Source organism: Abramis brama (assembly GCF_963993115.1).
Source record: "Abramis brama genome assembly, chromosome: 4".
NCBI lineage: Eukaryota > Metazoa > Chordata > Actinopteri > Cypriniformes > Leuciscidae > Abramis > Abramis brama.
Genome location: NC_139966.1, coordinates 4,867,686 through 4,889,334, shown reverse-complemented (window position 1 = coordinate 4,889,334; position 21,649 = coordinate 4,867,686). Strand labels below are relative to the sequence as shown.

Below are 21,649 nucleotides of genomic sequence, written 5' to 3'. Positions count from 1 at the left end.
CAAAATGTGACAAAATTACCAAACACAATAACACACAGAGCAAAGGAAGACGGCCAGCCAAACACAGCGGCGCCATCTTGAATCTTAATCATTTATAGATAAGAGTCGACATTTAAAATTGTCTTTAAAAACAGTAGCCACGCCTCCTCAAAAGTATTCATGCTTGTGTACAGTGTAGCTAATAAACTAGATGTAATTTAAGATCTTTTGCTTTTATATGAAAATAAATGAGATGAGCAAGACACCCAAAGTACTTATTTATTTCCATTCCAAATACGTGTTTATCAATCATTTTTACTTTCACTCCTTCCCTCACTGCAGCCGCCTACTCTAGGCTTGTTTAAAATGCGCCTTGCCTCGCCTGAAATGTAGTCGATTGTTTTTTAAAAGACTTGCTAAAATCATGAAGGCCCACCCCTAAACCAAGCCCCCAGTGGATTAGAACAAATCGGGTAAAGCGGTTGAAAATGCCCATTGTGGTTTAAAAACGCCCCACTGATTGAGAAACACCCACTAGAGTTCTGCAGAGATACATGCCTGAATGATCTTGTGCTCATCAACTACAAATCACTGTTAGTTAAATGTCACTACTTAAAACTACGCCCTAAAAGTGTGTACTCTTTTTGTGAAGAAAAAGTGCATACTTTTGAGTGTGGATCAGAAGAGTAGACAAGCTTTGGGACATACTATCACGTCATACAATAGCATCTTTAACGGCTGCTCTCTGTCGCATCCTGTCATGCAAACTGACCTGTTTGCATGACAAATGCAGAAGCACGTTGATCTGCAGTCGCAGGTCTTTCATGAGAAAACACATCCATAATGTGTTTGAAGAAAAACACTTCAAAAATCCACCGGAAATAGTAGATCATCCCGGGACTTCTGGCATTCTCTTTTCAACATACTATGCTTTGAGACACACTTATTTTAATCTCACATACTGTTTAGGGTGGATAGTATGGACATTGAGACGCAGGGTGTGTCTCCACCCATGTGTGCTGTTGACTTTCATCAAAATTTCACTTAAAACATTGAAATGTCAGTCTTAACCAAAATTATGGTTTGGATCAAAACACAACATTGTATCAATGTCATCATGCTATCTGGCACGTCTCATCCGACAGACAGAAAGGCGGCCCTCGCGGGCACACTTCTGAGCACTGAAATGCCGAATGGGACACCTTACGGACTCGTACACTTGGCGAGCATGCACAATTTAAGGCCACGAGACCGCGAGTCCACATGAAGTGTGCCATTTGGGATCCAGCCCCAGGAGGTCTCCAATCCGGGTACTAACTAGGCTCAACCCTGCTAAGCTTCAGTGGACAACCAGTCTTGAGCTACAGGGTGATGTGGCTGCTGGCATCAATATGAAAATGATGGGAATCATATACAATGACCTTCAGTCACCAGATTTGTTTTGAGAAAAAAACATTTCTGTAGGTTTTTGCCTGTGCTATCTTGGCTCCCCCTCCCTAGAATGATACAGCACTTTCAAATCACTTTTAGTTTCTGTTTCCTGGAAATGGAGGCTGGCATTACATCGATTTTAACTCTTTCCATCCTGTTAGGACTTTATAAATATTTCACTTTGTACTGATGATGTATATCAGACAATTCTTTTTAGGTTAATTAAAACAAAATGCCTTTAAATATTCTGCTTTTACAAAATAAATTATGTGGTAATGCAGTTAATTCAATATACATTTGAATGTTTTCCAGGATTGTGTGTAAAATTGAAAGTAAAAGTGAAAAAGGAACAGGAGGCTATATATACGGGCACCGTGATGTAAGCTTCCACACTGGGCTGCAGACTGACTGAAAAACGTGAAGTGACCATTCTTCTGAGAAAAACAGCAGATAATGGGAGGCGAATCTTCAAAACCGGATCCAAAACCTGATCCAAAACCTGTTCCAAAACCAGGTGAATTAGGAAATTATTTACATATATTTTTTGCATAACTTTGCAGTATTATATGATTTGTATTTTGATAGGGGACACACCATAGATAATCATATTTTCTGTTTAAATACTGTATGTAGAATTGGAAACACCATGGAGGAGATTTGACTGGGGGTAAGTTTACCATATAATATTCATGCTATGTAGAAAATAGTGTTGCCTATTTGTCTTATTTCCATGAATAGATATAAATATATTTATAAAAGGGTGATGGTATATATGACTTTCATTGCAAAAAAGAATTGGATATGGAAATATATTAACACAATAAATAACAACAGACATTATAGCAATAATAACAAATGCATAGTTTTATCAATAATGGTGGCCTTTAATGTTTCCTATTATTAGTAGATGCCAGTGACTAGAATCAACACTATATTGTTTACCAACATAATGTGCTGTTTTAAAGATTTCAGAAAGAGCTTATTCTTTTTTATATTGCCTAACACACTAAGTCCTTGGCTAAATAAATATCTAAATAAAGGTGTGACCAAATGAGACTTGAATGTGCGATATATGACAAATCAGCAGTTTTTCTGAAGTTCCTTTCTTCGAAATATTTTGTTTCTTGTACTTGCATAGACAAAAAGAAGTGCTGAAGACACGCCTAAAAACGTTCTCTGTGAGTAATCCAGATGTAAAAGTCATCAGGATCCTTGTAGCTGGACAAATTGGAGGAGGGAAGTCCAGTTTTATTAATTCTGTCAACAGCGTTTTCCAAGGACGGATCACAGGTGGCGCAATAGCTGATGCATGTGGTGGTCGCAGTTTTACAAAAAAAGTAAGTATTATTTTTTAAATTATATTGCACATATACAGTAAAAAACGTCTCGGTTACGTATGTAACCCTCGTTCCCTGAGTAGGGAACGGAGACGTTACGTCGGATGACGACGATTGGGGTTTCGCTTAGAAAGCCTGTCATCTTCGAGTATATAAAACGAGCCAATGGCAATGAAATGCCATGGGTCTGCGGAATTTGCATAGCGTATCTCCGCCCACCGCAGGGGGTATAAAGGAAGTACGCTGGCAACATGCAGATATGTCTTCGCTGAGGAGCCGAGACTGAACTCAGGCGTTTTTCAGCGATACAGCGGAAGTGGCAGGAAGACGTAACGTTCCCTTTCGTGGTCACTCCGAGTTACGTCGGATGACGACGATTGGGGTTCCAGTCTAATCACGCCACCTCGGCTGTCTTCCAGTGCCCTGCGTAAGTCTGAGCTCCCTGTTGTGAGACTAGCACGAACGAAGGAGTCCTACCTAACACAGGAATACCAAGGTACACTGGGAAGCATATCTCAGCGGAAATAAGCAATCATGCCCAACCCGAAGGGGGGGACTTGGAATACACATATGGCCCAGAGGGCTGCATATGGAGTATCACTGGGGTGTCCAGCCGCAGGTGGAATATTTCAACCCCAGGGGTGGCAAGGTAGCTTGCCGAGGGAAAGACACACGCTCAAAAGAGACTTACAGTGGAATACACATGTGGGGGTCGCCCAGAGGGGGGACCATGCACATGGAGGCACCTAGTCAAGCGCAAAAGCTGCGTTATGGCAGATTGGCATAACTCAGGCGTTGACGTAACCAGTGCTGGAGGAAACTCTAAACTGAGCTTATCAGACTCACCTGAGAAGATAATCGCACATATCCCGTCCGTGGAGAGGAATGGCGAGCAAGCGAAGACACCTGAGCAGAATCTAGTACCGGCTGGTTGAAGCGAGTACATGGGAAGAAACTGGCTCTACTTGGAGATTATAGAATCTCACGAATGTGTTGGGTGTCGCCCAGCCTGCAGCTCTACAAATGTCTGTTAGCGAGGCGCCATGCGCTAGAGCCCAAGAGGAAGCCACATTACGAGTGGAGTGGGCTTTCACACCAAGGGGGCATTGACGACCTTGCTGCTGGTATGCCAAAGCAATGGTATCCACTATCCAGTGAGATAACCTTTGCTTTGAGAGAGCCTTTCCCTTCAGCTTCCCACCATAACAGACAAAGAGCTGGTCTGAGGTCCTGAAACACCGCGTTCTGTCTACGTAAGCACAGATGGCGCGTACTGGACAGAGCAGTGCCAAGGCTGGGTCTGCCTCCTCCAAGGGCAGCGCTTGCAGGTTCACTACCTGGTCTCGAAAGGGTGTGGTAGGAACCTTGGGCACATATCCAGGCCGGGGTCTCAGGATCACGTGAGAGTTAGCCGGCCCGAATTCCAGGCACGCTTCGTCAACCAAAAATGCCTGCAGGTCCCCTACCCTCTTGATGGAGGCCAATGCAACCAGGAGCGCTGTCTTCATAGACAGGAACATAAGCTCTACTGATTGCAAAGGCTCAAATGGAGCACTCTACAGGGCAGTTAGAACCACTGAGAGGTCCCAAGAGGGTACGAGGGGAGGACGAGGAGGATTCAATCTCCTCGCTCCCCTCAGGAACCTGATGACCAGGTCATGCTTTCCCAGAGACTTACCATCAACTGCATCGTGATGTGCGGCAATGGCGGCAACATACACTTTCAGGGTGGAGGGAGACAGCCTTCGCTCCAACCCTTCTTGCAGGAAGGAAAGCACGACACTGATCGGGCATTTCGTGGGTTCTTGATGTTTAGAAGAACACCAGTTGACAAAGAGGTTCCACTTAGTAGTGGTCAGTTAACTATTACTTTATTAATGATCAATTTATCATTTCTAAATGAAGTATAGCATTATTTACAAACCAGTTACATTATTTACCGTTATTTACAAACTAGGTGTTGTCATTGATTAATAAGATCACTTAGAAAGTGTAAGTATATGTAGTAGATTCAGGTAGTTATAAAGCATTTAGTAGTGGTCAGTTAACTATTTTTTTGAGCTCATCTAAAGTGAGGACTAGTTATGCTTTGTAAAGCATTTACAAAGGAGATTTAAAGGCTCACTGATCTTCTAAACGGAAAAAGGAAACAAACACAACAGTGATACAGAACATAAAATTATTTAACAGCCTTTAAATCTCCTTTGTAAATGCTTTACAAGGCATAAATAGTCCTCACTTTAGATGAGCTCACAAAAATAGTTCACTGACCACTACTAAATGCTTTATAACTACCTGAATTAACCATGAATTACAGTAGAAATACATGTTAATAAAGCATTTATTAACACACTAAGTAACTATCAAGGTTATTATAGTTTTGCTTTTTTAAATTAGTTTTTATTTTAATATCGTTTTCAATTTTGCTTTAAATTTAAGTTTAGTTTTAGTTCGTTTCATTAATGGTTTTGTTAGTTTTAGTTTAGTTTTTATTTTGCAAACACATTTCTATTTAGTTTTTATTTTATTTTATTTAGTTTCAGTTTTAGTTTAAGTAATTATAGTTTAGCAGAGCAAACAGAACACTTCCAGGGTAGACCAAAGCGAGACGCATAATTACAGCAAAGTTTAATGTTTGCCGAGATTGAGTGACTGAGTGAGTGACTCTTGTGCAGACATCTTAATAATAATAATAAAAATAAAAATAATGGTTTGAGATTGAACAAAGCACCAAATAAATGGAACTTAAAAGTATACAAGAAAAAAAAAACAATGAAAACTTCAGACAAACTAAGACATATTAAAGATGAAATCTTGTTAAACATAGTTCACTTTTTTCAGCTGTACAACAACTGAGGTACACAAGCTTATAAATCATACAGAATGAGTTTTTTTGAAAATGTAAAAATGCAGAATGTTGTGTGTGATGGGTAGGTTTAGGGGTCGGGTTAGTGTGTGTGTGTGTGTGTGTGTGTGTGATGGGTAGGTTTAGGGGTCGGGTTCGCGAGTGTGTGATGGGTAGGTTTAGGAGTCGGGCTAGTGTGTGTGTGTGTGTGTGTGTAAGATGAGTAGGTTTAGGGGTCGGGTTAGTGTAAGGAGACAGAATATACAGTTTGTACAGTATAAAAACAACAACAACTCATTTGAATATCATGCTATTACACTTACAACTCCCATTAAGATCCATATTGTAGTCGTTTATCGCCCCCCAGGTCAGCTAGGTAACTTTGTAGATGAGCTGGATGTGCTGCTGTCCACTTTTCCTGAAGACGGCACCCCACTTCTAGTCTTCGGTGACTTCAACATCCATCTCGAAAAGCCGCATGCAACAGACTTCATCTCTCTACTAGCCTCTTTCGATCTCAAACGACTCATCACCTCAGGTACTCACAAATCAGGCAACCAACTGGACCTGGTTTACACACGCAACTGCACAACAGAGAACATTTTGGTGAGACCCCTCCATGTTTCAGATCATTTCCTCATTACTTTCAGTCTACAACTCTCTACCCCTGCACCACCACCCCAACCACCAGTCACTTTCAGACGAAACCTGTGCTCACTTTCCCCCTCCCATCTTTCCTCTGCCGTGGCATCTTCTCTTCCCCCACCCTCACAATTCTCATCTCTGGATGTGAATACCGCAACGGACACCTTATGCTCCACTCTAACCTCTTCTCTAGACATTATCTGCCCTCTCTCCTCCAGGCCAGCACGTGCTTCTCCATCAAATCCCTGGTTGTCTGAGGTTCTTCGTGAACACCGGACCGAACTCAGGGCAGCGGAGAGGAAATGGAACAAATCAAAAGACGCATCTGACCTGAGTATGTATCAATCTCTCCTCTCTTCCTTTTCTGTTGATGTTCATGCTGCAAAATCTTCTTACTTCCACAACAAGATCAACAGCTCCTCCAACACACGATTACTCTTCAAGACATTCAACTCTCTCCTCTGTCCACCTCCACCACCACCCGCCTCCTCCTTAACTGCTGACGATTTTGCGAACTTCTTCACCAACAAAACAACAGCTATCAGCAGTCAGTTCTCAGCTCCGCACACACAGGAACCCAGACCGACCCCTTCCACAGCCAATATCCCTCTGTCCTCCTTCTCTTCGCTAACCGAGGAAGAAGTATCTACACTTCTCCTCTCCAGTCACCCTACCACCTGCCCTCTAGACCCCATCCCCTCACACCTTCTACAAGCCATCTCTCCCACACTTCTACCATCACTCACACACATCATCAACTCATCCCTCCATACTGGCACTTTCCCCACAGCATTCAAGCAGGCTCGGGTTACTCCACTGCTTAAAAAACCAACGCTAAACACATCCTTTGTAGAGAATTACAGACCTATCTCTCTTCTACCATTCATTGCGAAGACACTTGAAAGAGCTGTTTTCAACCAAGTAACATCCTTTTTGTCTCTAAACAACCAGCTGGATGTCAACCAATCCGGCTTCAAGAAAGGGCACTCAACTGAGACTGCACTACTGTCGGTCACAGAAGCCCTACGGATCGCAAAGGCTGCTTCCAAATCTTCACTCCTCATTCTCCTGGATCTGTCTGCTGCCTTCGACACTGTGAATCATCAGATCCTCATGTCCACCCTCTCATCACTGGGCATCACAGGAACTTCACTCCATTGGTTTGAGTCCTATCTCACAGGTAGGTCCTTCAAGGTCGCATGGAGAGGCGAGGTATCCAGAGCACATCAACTGACCTCAGGGGTTCCCCAGGGTTCAGTTCTTGGTCCCCTCCTCTTCTCCATCTACACAACATCACTGGGTCACATCGTACAGGCACACGGCTTCTCCTACCACTGCTATGCTGATGACACACAGCTCTTCCTCTCGTTTCAACCAGATGATCCTACAGTAGCTGCACGAGTCTCAAGCTGTCTGGCGGACATCTCCACATGGATGAAGGAACATCACCTGCAGCTCAACCTGGCAAAGACTGAGCTTCTCGTCATGCCAGCCAATCCGTCTCTACAGCACGACTTCACCATCCAGCTAGAATCATCATCAATCACCCCATCAAGGTCGGTCAGAAATCTTGGAGTAACGTTTGATGACCAGCTGACCTTCACAGATCACATTTCAAAGACAGCTCGATCATGCAGGTTTGCACTGCACAACATCAGGAAGATCAGGTCTTTCCTAACTGAGCATGCAACACAACTTCTCGTCCAGGCCCTGGTCATTTCTAGGCTTGACTACTGTAATGCTCTTCTGGCCGGACTTCCAGCATGTGCAACTAAACCCCTACAGATGATCCAGAATGCTGCAGCTCGCCTTGTCTTCAACGAGTCCAAAAGGGCCCACGTCACTCCTCTGTTCATCTCTCTGCACTGGCTACCTCTCGCTGCTCGCATCAAGTTCAAGGCATTGACGCTTGCTTACAGATCCATCACAGGCTCAGCTCCCTCCTACTTTCACTCACTCCTACGAGTCTACATCCCTACCAGACGCCTACGATCAGTCAACGAGCGACGTCTCGTGGTTCCATTACAGTGAGCCACAAAATCACTCTCCAGAACATTCTCATTCACAGTTCCATGCTGGTGGAACGCGCTCCCCACCCTCATCCGGAATGCAGAATCCCTGACAACATTCAAAAGACATCTGAAAACCTATCTATTCCCTGAGCACTTAACCTCATAAAAAAAAAGAAAAAAAAAAAAATTCCTATCGCTTTGAAACATCACTTATCAGGCTTACGCTACTCTGAATAATGCCTGAACTTCGTATTCTGAGCACTTCTTGCGTTGTTGTTGTTTTTGCCTCTTCATGATGACTCGCTTAATTTAGTCCTTATTTGTAAGTCGCTTTGGATAATAACTTGTAAAGTTATTAGAAATTTATTTATATGAAACATCTTCATGAAAATAAAATAGTTGGCACTGTAGCAATCTAGAAATGCACTGCAGCTAAAGCCACATGTCTGACCATATTATATTTAAAATATGAAGATGATAAGTCTAAAACTCTGTATTTAGTAAAAAAAAATTCAAGATAGATGCACCTAGAGCTAGCTAGCATGTTAGCTTAGCACACCATCAATACATGACAATTTATGAGATTAAAACCATGTTTGTGCTCCAAACTTACTTGATAACGCAAGTGAAGTGTTTTAAATAATCTTCTGTGATCTAATTTGGCATCAGATAAAAAAAATCAGACAGAAAATATACTATTTGATAATATTCTTCACAATGATAGTCTATATAGATTAGCATTACATTATAAATATAATCTATTATTATGAAAATACCTGGCATGGCTTGAAAAACACAGGTAACTCAAATATCATTGCAATCATGTTTATTGTCTTCAAAACATCTGTATCTGCATGTTACAGCGCGATCTCTGTAGCTTTGTGTGTATCAGTGACTCCTGAATGTCACATGATTATGGCTCTTCTTCATGTTCCATATATGGGTTATTATTGTGCATATAGCGCCATCAGGCTATTGGTATGAATGGAAAACACAGTAAATCAGAGTGCCAAACGCTCATAAAGATTACATCGACGCATTTGGGTATAAATTCAATAAATATTATTCCTGTCAATAGAAATCTGATGTAAACCTATGAGAATCTATCAATATTTCTCCAAATCTGCACATTTTTGAGCTAAAAGCCCTGAGGGACGTTGTTTTGTGAATCGCTGTCATGGCGACAGCACAGAGTTTTTTTATGAATGAAAGCGGCTGACGCGCATAATTCATATTAAAGGTATTGACTCATTTTTTCATTTCATAACTCCTGACAGAAATTAAGAAATAACTGTTGCTATAAGTTTCTCAGAATACAATAGTGGTCAAATACTGAAACTTGAGTCTTATATCTTTTTAATGATGTATAGTTTGTCAAGGTATAACATTAAATCTGATAGTAAATTTGAACTAAATAAAAAAAAAAAACGCTTCAGTGCGCGGGCGCACTGGCAACGGTTAACAGGTTAAATGTCCCCAACTAAGCAAGCCAAAAGCCAAGGCAACAGTGGCAAGGAACCAAAACTCCATCAGGTGACAGAATGGAGAAAAAAACCTTGGGAGATCCCAGGCTCAGTCAGGGGCCTGTTCTCCTCTGGCCAACGAGCGAACAGTGTATGATTATGATCCAGGCAGCATTACGGGTCAGAAGTCAGATTGGTCTGTCGATGAGGCCGGCACTTCAGGGATGCGTCTTGGTTGGGTCCACGTGCAGATCCACCATCTAATCTGGATACGGCCGGAGTCCACATCACTTCATAAACGGAGAGACTGGTTGACACTTCAGTACTGCGTTGTTGTCGCGTCCAGGCGCAGGTCCTTCATCGGATCTGGATACGGCCTGGATCTGGTGGAAGAGGAGAGACTAGTTGACACTTCTGAGATCGCAATAGACGTGAAGGACTATAAAGCGTTAAGAGCTCGCTCAAGTACTGCGGAGCTAAACCATTTAGTGCTTTGTAAGTAATCATCAATATTTTAAAATTTATACGATGTTTAATAGGCAGCCAATGCAGTGTTGACAGAACCGGGCTAATATGGTCATACTTCCTGGTTCTTGTAAGAACTCGAGCTGCTGCGTTTTGGACCAGCTGTAATTTGTTTATTAAGCGTGCAGGGCAACCACCCAGTAGAGCATTACAATAATCTAGCCTTGAGGTCATGAACGCATGAACTAATTGTTCCGCATTTGTCAATGAGAGTATATGGCGTAATTTAGATATATTTTTTAGATGGAAAAATGCAGTTTTACAGATACTAGACACGTGACTTTCAAAAGAAAGATTGGTATCAAAGAGCACACCCAGGTTCCTAACCGACGACGAAGACTTAACAGAGCAGCCATCAAGTGTTAGACAGTATTCTAGATTATTACGTGAGGAAGTTTTTTGTCCAATAATTAGAATCTCTGTTTTTTCAGAATTTAGTAGTAGGAAATTACTAGTCATCCAATTTTTTTATATCAGCTATGCATTCCGTTAATTTTGTGAATTGGTAAGTTTCGTCAGGGCGTGAAGAAATATAGAGCTGAGTATCGTCAGCATAACAGTGAAAATTGATTCCATGCTTCCTAATGATATCTCCTAATGGTAGCATGTACAGAGTGAACAGCTGGGGTCCTAGTACTGAGCCTTGAGGTACGCCATACTGAACTTGTGATCGATGAGATATCTCTTCATTTACTGCTACAAACTGATAACGGTCAGATAAGTATGATTTAAACCATGCTAGTGCAATTCCACTAATCCCAACATAGTTTTCGAGTCTATTTAAAAGAATGTTGTGGTCAATGGTGTCAAACGCAGCACTAAGATCGAGTAACACTAATAGAGAGATACAACCACGATCGGATGATAAGAGCAAATCATTTGTGACTCTAATCAGAGCTGTCTCGGTACTATGGTACGGTCTAAATCCGGACTGAAAATCCTCACAGATATCATTTCTTTCTAAAAAGGAACATAGTTGTGAGGATACTGCCTTTTGTAGTATCTTTGACAGAAAGGGTAGATTCGAGATCGGCCTGTAATTGACTAATTCTGTAGGATCAAGTTGCGTTTTTTTAACAAGCGGTTTAATCATAGTCAGCTTAAAGGTTTTCGGTACATATCCTAGAGACAAAGATGAATTAATGATATTAAGAAGAGGATCTATGACCTCTGGAAGCATCTCTTTCAGTAGCTTAGTCGGTATAGGGTCTAACATACATGTTGTTGATTTAGCTGATTTAACGAGTTTAGTAAATTCTTCCTCTCCTATAGCAACGAATGAATCAAATTTTTCCTCAGGGAGACTACAATGCACTCCCTGATGCGATACTGTAGTGGACGGTTGCATAGTTATAATTTTCTCCCTGATATTATCAATCTTGTTAGTAAAGAAGTTCATAAAGTCATTACTGCTGTGCTGCTTGGAAACTTCTGTGGCTGAAGATTTATTTTTTGTTAGTTTAGCCACTGTTTCAAATAAATACCTAGGATTATGTTTATTTTCTTCTAATAGGGTTGAAAAATAAGCAGATCTAGCAGCTTTTAAGGCCTCTCTGTAAGTAATCGAGCTCTCCTTCCATGAAATGCGAAATACCTCTAGTTTTGTTTTCTTCAAGTTGTGCTCCATTTTTCTGGCTGCTCTCTTAAGGGCCCGAGTGTGCTCGTTGTACCACGGCGTTTGACTATTTTCTTTAATCTTCTTTAAGCGCAAGGGAGCAACTGTGTCTAAAGTGCTGGAAAAGAGAGAGTTAAAAGTTTCTGTCACAATATCTAGTTCTTCTAAGCTATCTGGGATGCTAAGATGATGAAACTGATCAGGAAGATTATTAATAAAGCAATCTTTAGTGGCAGAAGTGATAGGTCTAACATATTTGTAACACGGAGTCGACTTTGCAGCCTTGGCTAAATGAAGTTTACACGAGACTAGATAATGATCTGAGATGTCATCGCTCTGCTGCAGAATTTCAACAGCATCAACATCTATTCCATGTGATAATATTAGATCTAGAGTATGATTACGACAATGAGTAGGTCCTGACACGTGTTGTCTAACTCCAATAGAGTTCAGAATGTCTTTAAATGCCAATGCCAATGCGTCTTTTTTGTTATCCACATGTATATTAAAATCACCAACAATTAGTACTTTATCTGCAGCCAATACTAACTCTGATAGAAAATCAGCAAATTCTTTGATAAAGTCTGTATGGTGCCCTGGTGGCCTGTATACAGTAGCCAGCACAAATGTTAAATGTGATTTATCATTTTACACTAGATAGTGTTACATTTAGCAACAACACTTCAAAAGAATTATATTTAAAACAAGTCTTCTCAGTAATTCTGAAAATATTACTATAAATTACAGCAACTCCTCCCCCTTTGCCCTTCAGATGAGGTTCATGTTTATAACAGTAATCTTGCGGGGTGGACTCATTTAAAGTAATATAATTGTCTGCTTTTAGCCAGGTTTCTGTCAAACACAGCACATCTAGGTTATTATCTGAAATCATATCATTAACAATAAGTGCTTTTGAAGTAAGGGATCGAATATTCAGCAACCCAAGCTTTATCATTTGTTCATTCGTATTATAGCTGTTTTTTATTTGTTGAACATCAATAAAAATTTTACCCTTGAATGGGTTTAGGAGTTTTTTGTATGTCCTAATTCGGGGAACAGACACAGTCTCTATATGATGATAACTAGGTGAAAGAGGCTCTATGTGATGGGATTTATCTGACCTTGGTGAGGTGAGACAGCTAGCAGACGGTCGGTTTAGCCAGTCTGTCTGCTTCCTGACCTGAGCCCCAGATTGTCATGTTTGAGCTCTAAGACTATGAGCCATATTACTAGAGAGAAGAGCAGCACCATCCCAGGAGGGATGAATACCATCTCTTTTCAACAGGTCAGGTCTGCCCCAAAAACTTTTCCAATTGTCTATGAATTCTATATTATTTTGGGGACACCACTCAGACAGCCAGCGATTTAGAGAGGACAATCTACTAACTATCTCATCACTCCTGCGAACAGGAAGGGGACCAGAGCAAATTACAGTGCCTGACATCGTCAGACACTTAAGATCAACATTTTGTCTTCACATATTATTACTTTTACTTTAAAGCAGAGAAATATCTGATACTGAGCAGAAATATTTGACACACATTATAGCCTTGTATAAAAAAGTGTTGGAACTTTGTTAAAACATTTTGCACACGTCGTCACACTCGCTGTTGAATGGCAACGGTGTTTGCTAGCCTACTTGATATGCAAGATTTGCAGTTGGCATTAAAATACTAGACTTACCCGAAGAGGAACGGCTGCTGTTATCATCATCTGTGATGTCCACCACCACACTGGCAGCCTGCTGAACTTGAACTTTCGTCAAGCGTGTCAGAGGTTTTGGGTTCTAATCTGCATTCGTAGAGTTTTTTTTTTTGTTTTTTTTTTACTGATTATGCTCATCAGCAGGGACACGTTTGTGTGCATTATACTGTGATTTTTTACCAGAACGAATAGAGAGTCTCCGTATTGAAACTCGCGTCCGAGTGAAGACGGTGCGGTGTGCGCGAGCCATAAGAGAAAACACTGTATCCGCGCCACTGATCGCAGCGGCAACGAGCACTTTGATAACTTGATTTAAAAAATACATTTCAGCGCTAGATCGTTTCTTATTTAACAAACGAACGAAATGAATGCTCTGCTGGTTAACTGGAGATGTTTTATTATTGGAACATTCGTGCCGCGAGATGTTTTATAGGGGGCGGTAAAAAAAAGTCAGGCACCGAAATCAGGCACCAAAATTTTCGTTCTTACCAGGCCGTCCTACGACGCAGTGTCTCGTTCCCTGTTTCTCAGGGAACATAGGTTACAGTCGTAACCGGAGACGTTTATAGGCCTGATCCAGAAAACAGACTTTGTGTTTTATGTCTTAATAGTTGTTCTTCTTTTTATGAAAACATGTGGTAAGCAGTTTTTGGCCTCGTCAGCTGAATGCCGAAATGTTTTAACATAGATCATTTACCTAACAATTGAAAATTAAGATAACTATTATATCTACCTATCAACAGTTATATGTGAAACAAGCTCAGTCGCATTAGAGTTGGATTCTTGCTGATATTGAATATTGTTATTGAACTGCATGTTTAACAGTGCTAGTGTTCTCTGCCTCATCAAAGTTCACACAAGTCACAAAGTTTTCACCGGAGCATACCGACTCTGAAACAAGACCAAATATTAGCATGTAACATTTTGGACACCTTTGTTTTTTATGCATCTTTGATTTTGTTTGCATTTCTTCTGAAATACACTGTTTTGAAATTGTTTACCAATTTTTAACATCACCATTCTCAATCTATTGCACTTTGTCTAAAGTCTATTTTCCTTACACTTTGAAAAACAAACTTTGAAAAACAACTATGGTTTCCTAGATTGTCATCAGCTGGTAGAAATGTCTTGCGTACGTCTATCTCACACCTATCGCAGGTGTTGCCTGCATCACCTTATCTACAGCTAAAGAAAACAATTATAAGAGTTGAGAATGTGTGTTTGTATGTTGAAATGTATGTTATTAAATTAAAAATGCCACGAAACAAAGACAAGAAAACATCTTTCTAAGTGACCCTCAAAACATGTGCGTACAACAAAACACAGTGCATCAGTGTACAATGATTTATCAGAAAATTACTTTCGTCACTTTGTTTGAAGAAAAACTTAAATCAGCTGGTGGTTAATAACTATTGAAGTTATTAAACACCCCTGAATTCGGTAATGACGGGTTTTATGCAATATTTATATCACGTTTTAATTTTTACTCAATACATTTGAATGCGCTAAAGGTATATAACTGAACTTTAACATCTTAATATTTGGTAAAAGTTCACTTATAGCCTGCGCAAAATGAAATACATCTTAGCTACTTTTTAAATTCACCCATGCATATGTTGTTTTTTTTGTTTTTTTTAACCACCATTCATACGTTGTATGGACATCTATGTGTTGGGAGCTACTTCTTCAACTCTCAAAAAATGTAAGATGATTTTATTTTTATTTTTGTTTATCTAAAACTAAAATAATTGGATTAGTAATTTTAGAAAAGGTGTTTATTTTTAAATTGAACGATATAATCATTTAATTTATTTTCTTTTAGAAGAACAGAATGTTTTTTCAACTTTTTCAACTGTAGGTAGTGTGAAATCTTGTGAAATATACGTGTGTGTGTGTGTGTGTGTATCATCCTCATGATATTTTCTGTTCGATTTTAATTTCATTATTAGAAAACCTCTTTTTTTCTCACTTCCACTGTCCCCAGCAATCCCCCTGTGCTTTGGAACGTGGAGGGTGAGAGGGAGCTGATGCTTGCATGTCGGAGCTCAAAAATAACCCTCATGACTTCCATTATAACATGTCAACGTTCAAAAATTAATTAATGGACACATTATTCTCAGACATTCCTATTATCCAATTATTCCAATTATAACCAAGGTCAAATGTGACACTGGCATGGAGGAGTCAAGGTCATTGCTAGGGCATGGGGTGTGGCAAGGTTAAGAGTTCACCAAAGGTCAAGGGGTCAACATCAATTATAGGGCCATCAATCATTTTTGACATACACTATAGCATATTCACTACTCGGGTCCCTCGCATGAGGCACCATGTATCTCATTCAGCGCTCCGGAAAAGGATCTGATGTAGATCGCTGCCTTTTGTCCTCTGGAGAGGATGAGGACGCTGAGCTGCCCCCCTTCGGGGTTGTGGCTAATTCTGAATCGGATTCAGAGTTGAAGGCCATGCTTTCCCAGGTCACCGTGGGTATTGGGTTTGAGTGGAACACTCCACCGTGTCCTGAGCCCTCGTGGTTGGATGATTAGTTCCTGGCTGAAGAATCGGGTGGAAAATACTGTGTTTCGTTTTATTTCTGTTCCGCCACCGGCCCTTTTTCAATAAAAGAGCAGTTTCCAAAACCTCTGGGCCATACTGGGTCTGTGCTGACAGTGAGCGATGCTCTGCTTCCTCACTCTCAGCCATAGCCTCATTTGCCATGGGCAGGTAGCCCACGCTTAGGGGATGCACTGCCTACTCAGCCCTCACAGGACCCACAGAGCCAGGTACGTCCACCACACTCACCGCCTTTACTCCAGGACTCTGTCCCTTTGGTGCCACTCGTACAGAGCTTGTGAGCCTGGCTAGTGCTTCCCAGCCCCTCACGCTGGCTCATTCGGACAGTCAGACTCAGCTATACGATTCAGTTCGGTAGGCGTCCCCCCAGGTTCAGCAGTGTCCTGTTTACTTCGGTGGCAGGCAAAAACACCCCTTTTCTCCGCGTGGAGATTTTGCGGGCACAGTTGTCTTCTGCTCGTATAGAGACGGTCTTGACAACGGTCACCAGCATCAAGCTAGGCCAGGAAAATCGTGACTATGAACACATCTCTTACAGGCTAGGGAGCGGTCATGGAGGGCCGTTACACCAGAGGTCTATGGAGGGACCATCATCTTTCATGGCACATCAATTGCTTGGAGATGTTGGTTGTGTTTCCGGCTCTAAGACATTTCCTCCTGGACCTCAGAGGCCATCATGTTCTAGTTCGAACAGACAATACGTCGGTGGTCTCTTATATAAATAATCAGACTTGCTCATCAGGTTTTCCTGTGGTCCCAGGACACATTACTCTCACTCAGAGCAATGTTCATTCCCAGGGACCAAAATGTGGTGCAGATATCCTGTTGTGACAGGGGCTGAGGCCCGGGGAATGGAGACTCCCTCCAGATTAACTCCACCACCTCGGGGTGGAGTCCGGCCAGGCTGAAGTAGATCTGTTCGCCTCTCACGAGAACACACACTGTCCACTTTGGTTTTCCCTCACACATTCAGCTGAAAACTCCCCCGAACCCCCGATTCCAGACCAAACGGAAAAGAGGTAGTCTTGGTCCGGATCAAACTGAAAAAAGGTTTGGTTTGTTTCTAGTGTGAGAGCATTTTAATAATAATAATAATTCATTAAATTTATATAGCGCTTTTCTGGGTACTCAAAGCACTTTACATGGAAGGGGGAATCTCCTCAACCACCACCAATGTGCAGCATCCACCTAGATGATGCGACGGCAGCCATTTTGCGCCAGAACGCCCACCACACACCAGCTTACTGGTGGAGAGGAGACAGTGATGAAGCCAGTCAGTATATGGGGATGATTAGGAGGCCATGATGGACAGAGGCCAATGGGCAAATTTGGCCAGGATGCTGGGATTATACCCCTACACTTTTTTTGAAGGACATCCTGGGATTTTTAATGACCATAGAGAGTCAGGACCTTGGTTTAACGTCTCATCCAAAGGACGGTGCTCTTTGAAAATATAGTGTCCCCGTCACTATACCGGGCTGTTAGTACCCACACAGTCCACAGGGTGAGCGCCCCCTGCTGGCCTCACTAACACCTCTTCCAGCAGCAACCTGGTTTTGTCAGGAGGTCTCCCATCCGGGTACTAATCAGACGCAACACCAATCGAGATTGCACTTATTCCACACCTGTTTCAGACACGCTGAAGGCATTCCCCAATGTGTTGTCTTCGACTCAGGGAACAAAGGGTTACAGTCGTAACCCAAGGTTGTTCCCTCCATCAGGGAATGGAGTTTACAATAGTAACCGAGACGTTCTTGGTCAGTTCTTGTTTATTATTTGTGTGGATTGTGTTCACTAGAGCTTTACTTCTACAATCTCATTTGTGTTTTGCTTCGGTTTATCAATAAAGACAGTTAGATTTTCTTAGACTCCTTCGTTATGTGATTGATACAACCACACTGTTACAATAGTATGTGCATTATGGCTGTGTGTAAATTTGTCAGTTGGAATCATCATTATTTATGAATCCTCCTGAATGTTGTTTTTTTTTAGTTTACAATACACCACCTCAGAAGTGAAGAAGGTGATTTGCCTTTTACATTGAGTGACATAATGGGGTTAGAAGCTGACTGGAGGTTTCAGCCAGAAGCTAAGCATGGGTCTCAGCCAGAAGATATCATCAAAGCCATATATGGACATGTCAAGAATGACTACAAAGTAATAAACCACATTTATTAGAAAAATTAAACATTGTACAAATACAATTCTGTCTAACTGACATTTTCACATATTTTGTCTTCATTTTAAATCTTAGTTCGACCCAGAGGAGCCACTCAGTGATGAGAGTGAAAATTACATCAGTGACCCTTTACTCTCTGATCAGGCTTTCTGCCTGGTTTACGTTGTGGATGCAAATACAGTCTCTAACACAGATGAAAATCTTTTTAAAAAATTGCGCGAAATCCGAAAAAGATGCAGCGGAAACAGTAAGACTGGCCTTTAAATATGTGGTTACTGACACTGGAGAGTTTAATAGAACAGTACAGATGTGGGATGTAACATTAATAGAAAAAAATTGTTTGCATGGAATTATTATTGTAATTAATTCTTGTTCAAAACAACTGTTGGAAAAACTTTGATTATTCATTTGATTGGATGCAAACCTAGTAAAGAAAGATTCTCTAGAATCATTTTGTAAATAATTATAAATCTGTTGAACTTCATTGTTCAGCATGTTCCCCAGTACAATGACTTGTCCTCCAAACACAAAGTCCAATTGTGTCATTAGGAATATTTTACATTAGAATATTTATTTGTCTAAAAAAAATAAAAAAAGTTTTCCCATAGCTAAATTCTACACAATAAATTCTATTTGTTTTGGACAGTAAATATGAAGGACGGTCTGTACCAATCACTGGAAGCCAAAGATACATTCTGCAAAATAGATTAAAACTTAATAAATACTATTGTCTTCCATAATTTGTAAACAATGGAAATAAAACAGTGCTCTTTTCTTCTTGTAGGGATTCCTCAAGTGATCGTCATGACTAAAGTGGATTTAGTATGTCCACTGGTGAGTAGTGACCTAAAGAAGATCTACACCAGCAAGAAGATCAGAGAGAAGGTGCATTTAACACATGTGTTTTACTTTGTGGAAATGAATTTTTAAAAAATATTAGGTTTGTCTGATATTTGTTGAATCAGCATTCATTTTTTGGCGTTACATCTTTACATTCTTTAGATGCAGGTATGTAGTGACAAGATCGGAGTGCCAATGAACCATATCTTTCCAGTGAAGAACTACAGTCAGGAGATCGACCTAGATGATGATGTTGATGTTCTCATTCTAAAGGCATTTGACCAAATGGTAAACCTTGCTAATGATAGACTGAGAGGTGCTGCTTCAAACTGATGCAAACATTATGCATACTGGGAATGCAGTCAATACAATTACTCTGCTCAATAACAGTGCAAACAAAGCATGGAATGCACATTGATGACACTTACTAACTATACATGCATGTATAAAATACCCTTTTCCATGTATGATGAATCAAGGAAGTCTAGCAGGTTCACTGGAGGTAATAATGTTCATCACTGTTGAAAATATGCTATACTGATAATTGCAATTAATTATATATTTTTTAAATGTTAATCGTAAAGCAGTACAAGAGTTTTCACCTACAATAGATTCAGCTTTAAGTACATTCGTACACTAGTTGTAGTACTCACATACTTGACAAGTCTACCAGTTGACATTAAAGACATTCATTTATTTCCATTAGAGCACTGTTTGTCATGATTAGTTAAAGGAAATAATTTAGTGCTTGATAAGAACATAAGTAAATAATATAACTAGCGCATATGCTTGTGTAACCTGAAACCATTTGAACAAATAAAAGTATTTGTTTCTTCCTAAATCTATGAGGTTGTGTGCTGTTTGTGTAGCGGGGCTCCGCTTAAGGGGTGGAACTCACTGACTACCTCTAAATATGCACGACTACGCCACCCTGTCTAACAGGGAAATATTAATACTCATGAATTTAATAACCCACAAAAAGGACACACAGGAACGTTGTTATCGAGGAAGGGCCAGAGACGTGGATACAAAGGTACAAAAATGTTATTGTAGTCAGCAACAATCTTAAGACAACATTAAAAGACTGGGTCATCATGCAACACTCAAGAAGTCAAGGAGGAAGCCGAGGCTTAACAACAGGGTTGCCAACTCTCACGCATCTCGCGTGACAGTCACGCATTCAGCCTCAATCTCACGCTCTCACGCTCAACAAAGAAATCTCACGCAAAAATAGACATTCTTCTGTGCTGTATTTTTTTTTCACTCATGTGCACTAAATTTCAGAATTACTATAAACAATTCAGGCTCTTAACTACTGGATGGACCACTAGTTATGGCGCAAATTAGTTAAAAATCTCCCAGAACCTAGAGCGAGCACGCATGCGAGACAGAGACTGTCGTCCAAACCAACCGATAGCGCGCGCACGCACGGCAGATCAGTTGCGGCGCCTTCATCTATAGGCTACACTGCCGCACGACGTAGGCTATATTCACATCAAATGTTAACGCAGAGGAACGGAACACTGCAGTTCACAAAAGTTCATTATTTGCATGTGCTTTAAAGCCTTGCCGGTTAAACATGTCATTCGCTGCTGATGCGCTGTTCAAATATGCGCTTTACTGAGCGCGTACACTCGACGCGCATGCACTAAAAGCCTTACTGGACTAAAAGTTATCTTTTGAGTCTTATATTGCGCTAATACTGTCAAATACAGACAATGTTTACATAAACAAAGTTGGTTATGTATAAAGTGAAAGCAAACAGAGAAAATTAATTAAAATCTGCTTGTCATATATGCGTGTATATTAGACGCGTCGCGTGCAGTTCTTAAAGAGACAGTAGCCCTAATAATAAACATGCTGCCGCTTGTTCTTAAAGAGATAGTTCACCCAAAACCAAACAGTTGCTGGTCCCCATTGACATACATAGTAGGAAAAAAATATACTATGGAAGTCACAGGGGTACATCAACTGTTTGGTTACTGACATTCTTTCAAATAACGTTTATTTTCAACAGAAGAAAGAAACTTATTCAGGTTTAAAACAACTTAAGAGAGTAAATTATGACTTTTTGGGGGGAGAACTATGCCGTTAATGTTAATAAAACAACAAAACACACAGAGGAAATCATTCACTGCTCTTGACTGAGAACTTTAAGTCTGTTGTGTTTTATTTTCATATTTGTCCATTTAATTACTTTCTTCAATTCTACTGTTAAATACACCTATAGCTGAAAAAATAAAGCACTGTTTATTTCATTTGTATATTAAGTTGTGTATGTGTAATATGTATCTCTGTTCTTAATTTTTAATAACAAAGAAAATAGTGACAAAGATTTTATCTTCGCCACTTTGACCTAAATGTCTGCCATTCTTTTTTATTTTATATTTTGTTACCTATATTTTGTTATAAGGCTTTGTTTTTAAAATAGGGACATTAGTTTGGCTGTAATGCTCAGTCACATGCAAAATAGTAAAACCAACATGAAAAAGAATCATGATAA

General features: G+C 40.5%; 1 protein-coding gene across 2 annotated transcripts; it reads left to right on the top strand.

Moving 5' to 3' along the window:
- The first annotated feature begins 1,797 nt into the window (after positions 1-1,797).
- Positions 1,798-19,659, top strand: LOC311081596 (interferon-induced protein 44-like). Of its 2 annotated transcripts, none has more exons than XM_084112147.1 (7): positions 1,798-1,924; positions 2,044-2,077; positions 2,549-2,747; positions 18,120-18,284; positions 18,382-18,553; positions 19,091-19,191; positions 19,315-19,659. In XM_084112147.1, the coding sequence occupies exons 1-7, from the start codon at positions 1,864-1,866 to the stop codon at positions 19,477-19,479; spliced, it is 897 nt and encodes a 298-aa protein (XP_083968273.1). In that variant the 5' UTR covers positions 1,798-1,863; the 3' UTR covers positions 19,480-19,659. The 2 variants fall into 2 exon arrangements, with proteins under 2 accessions (XP_083968273.1, XP_083968272.1); XM_084112146.1 differs by having other exon boundaries at positions 19,309-19,659.
- The last annotated feature ends 1,990 nt before the right edge of the window (positions 19,660-21,649 follow it).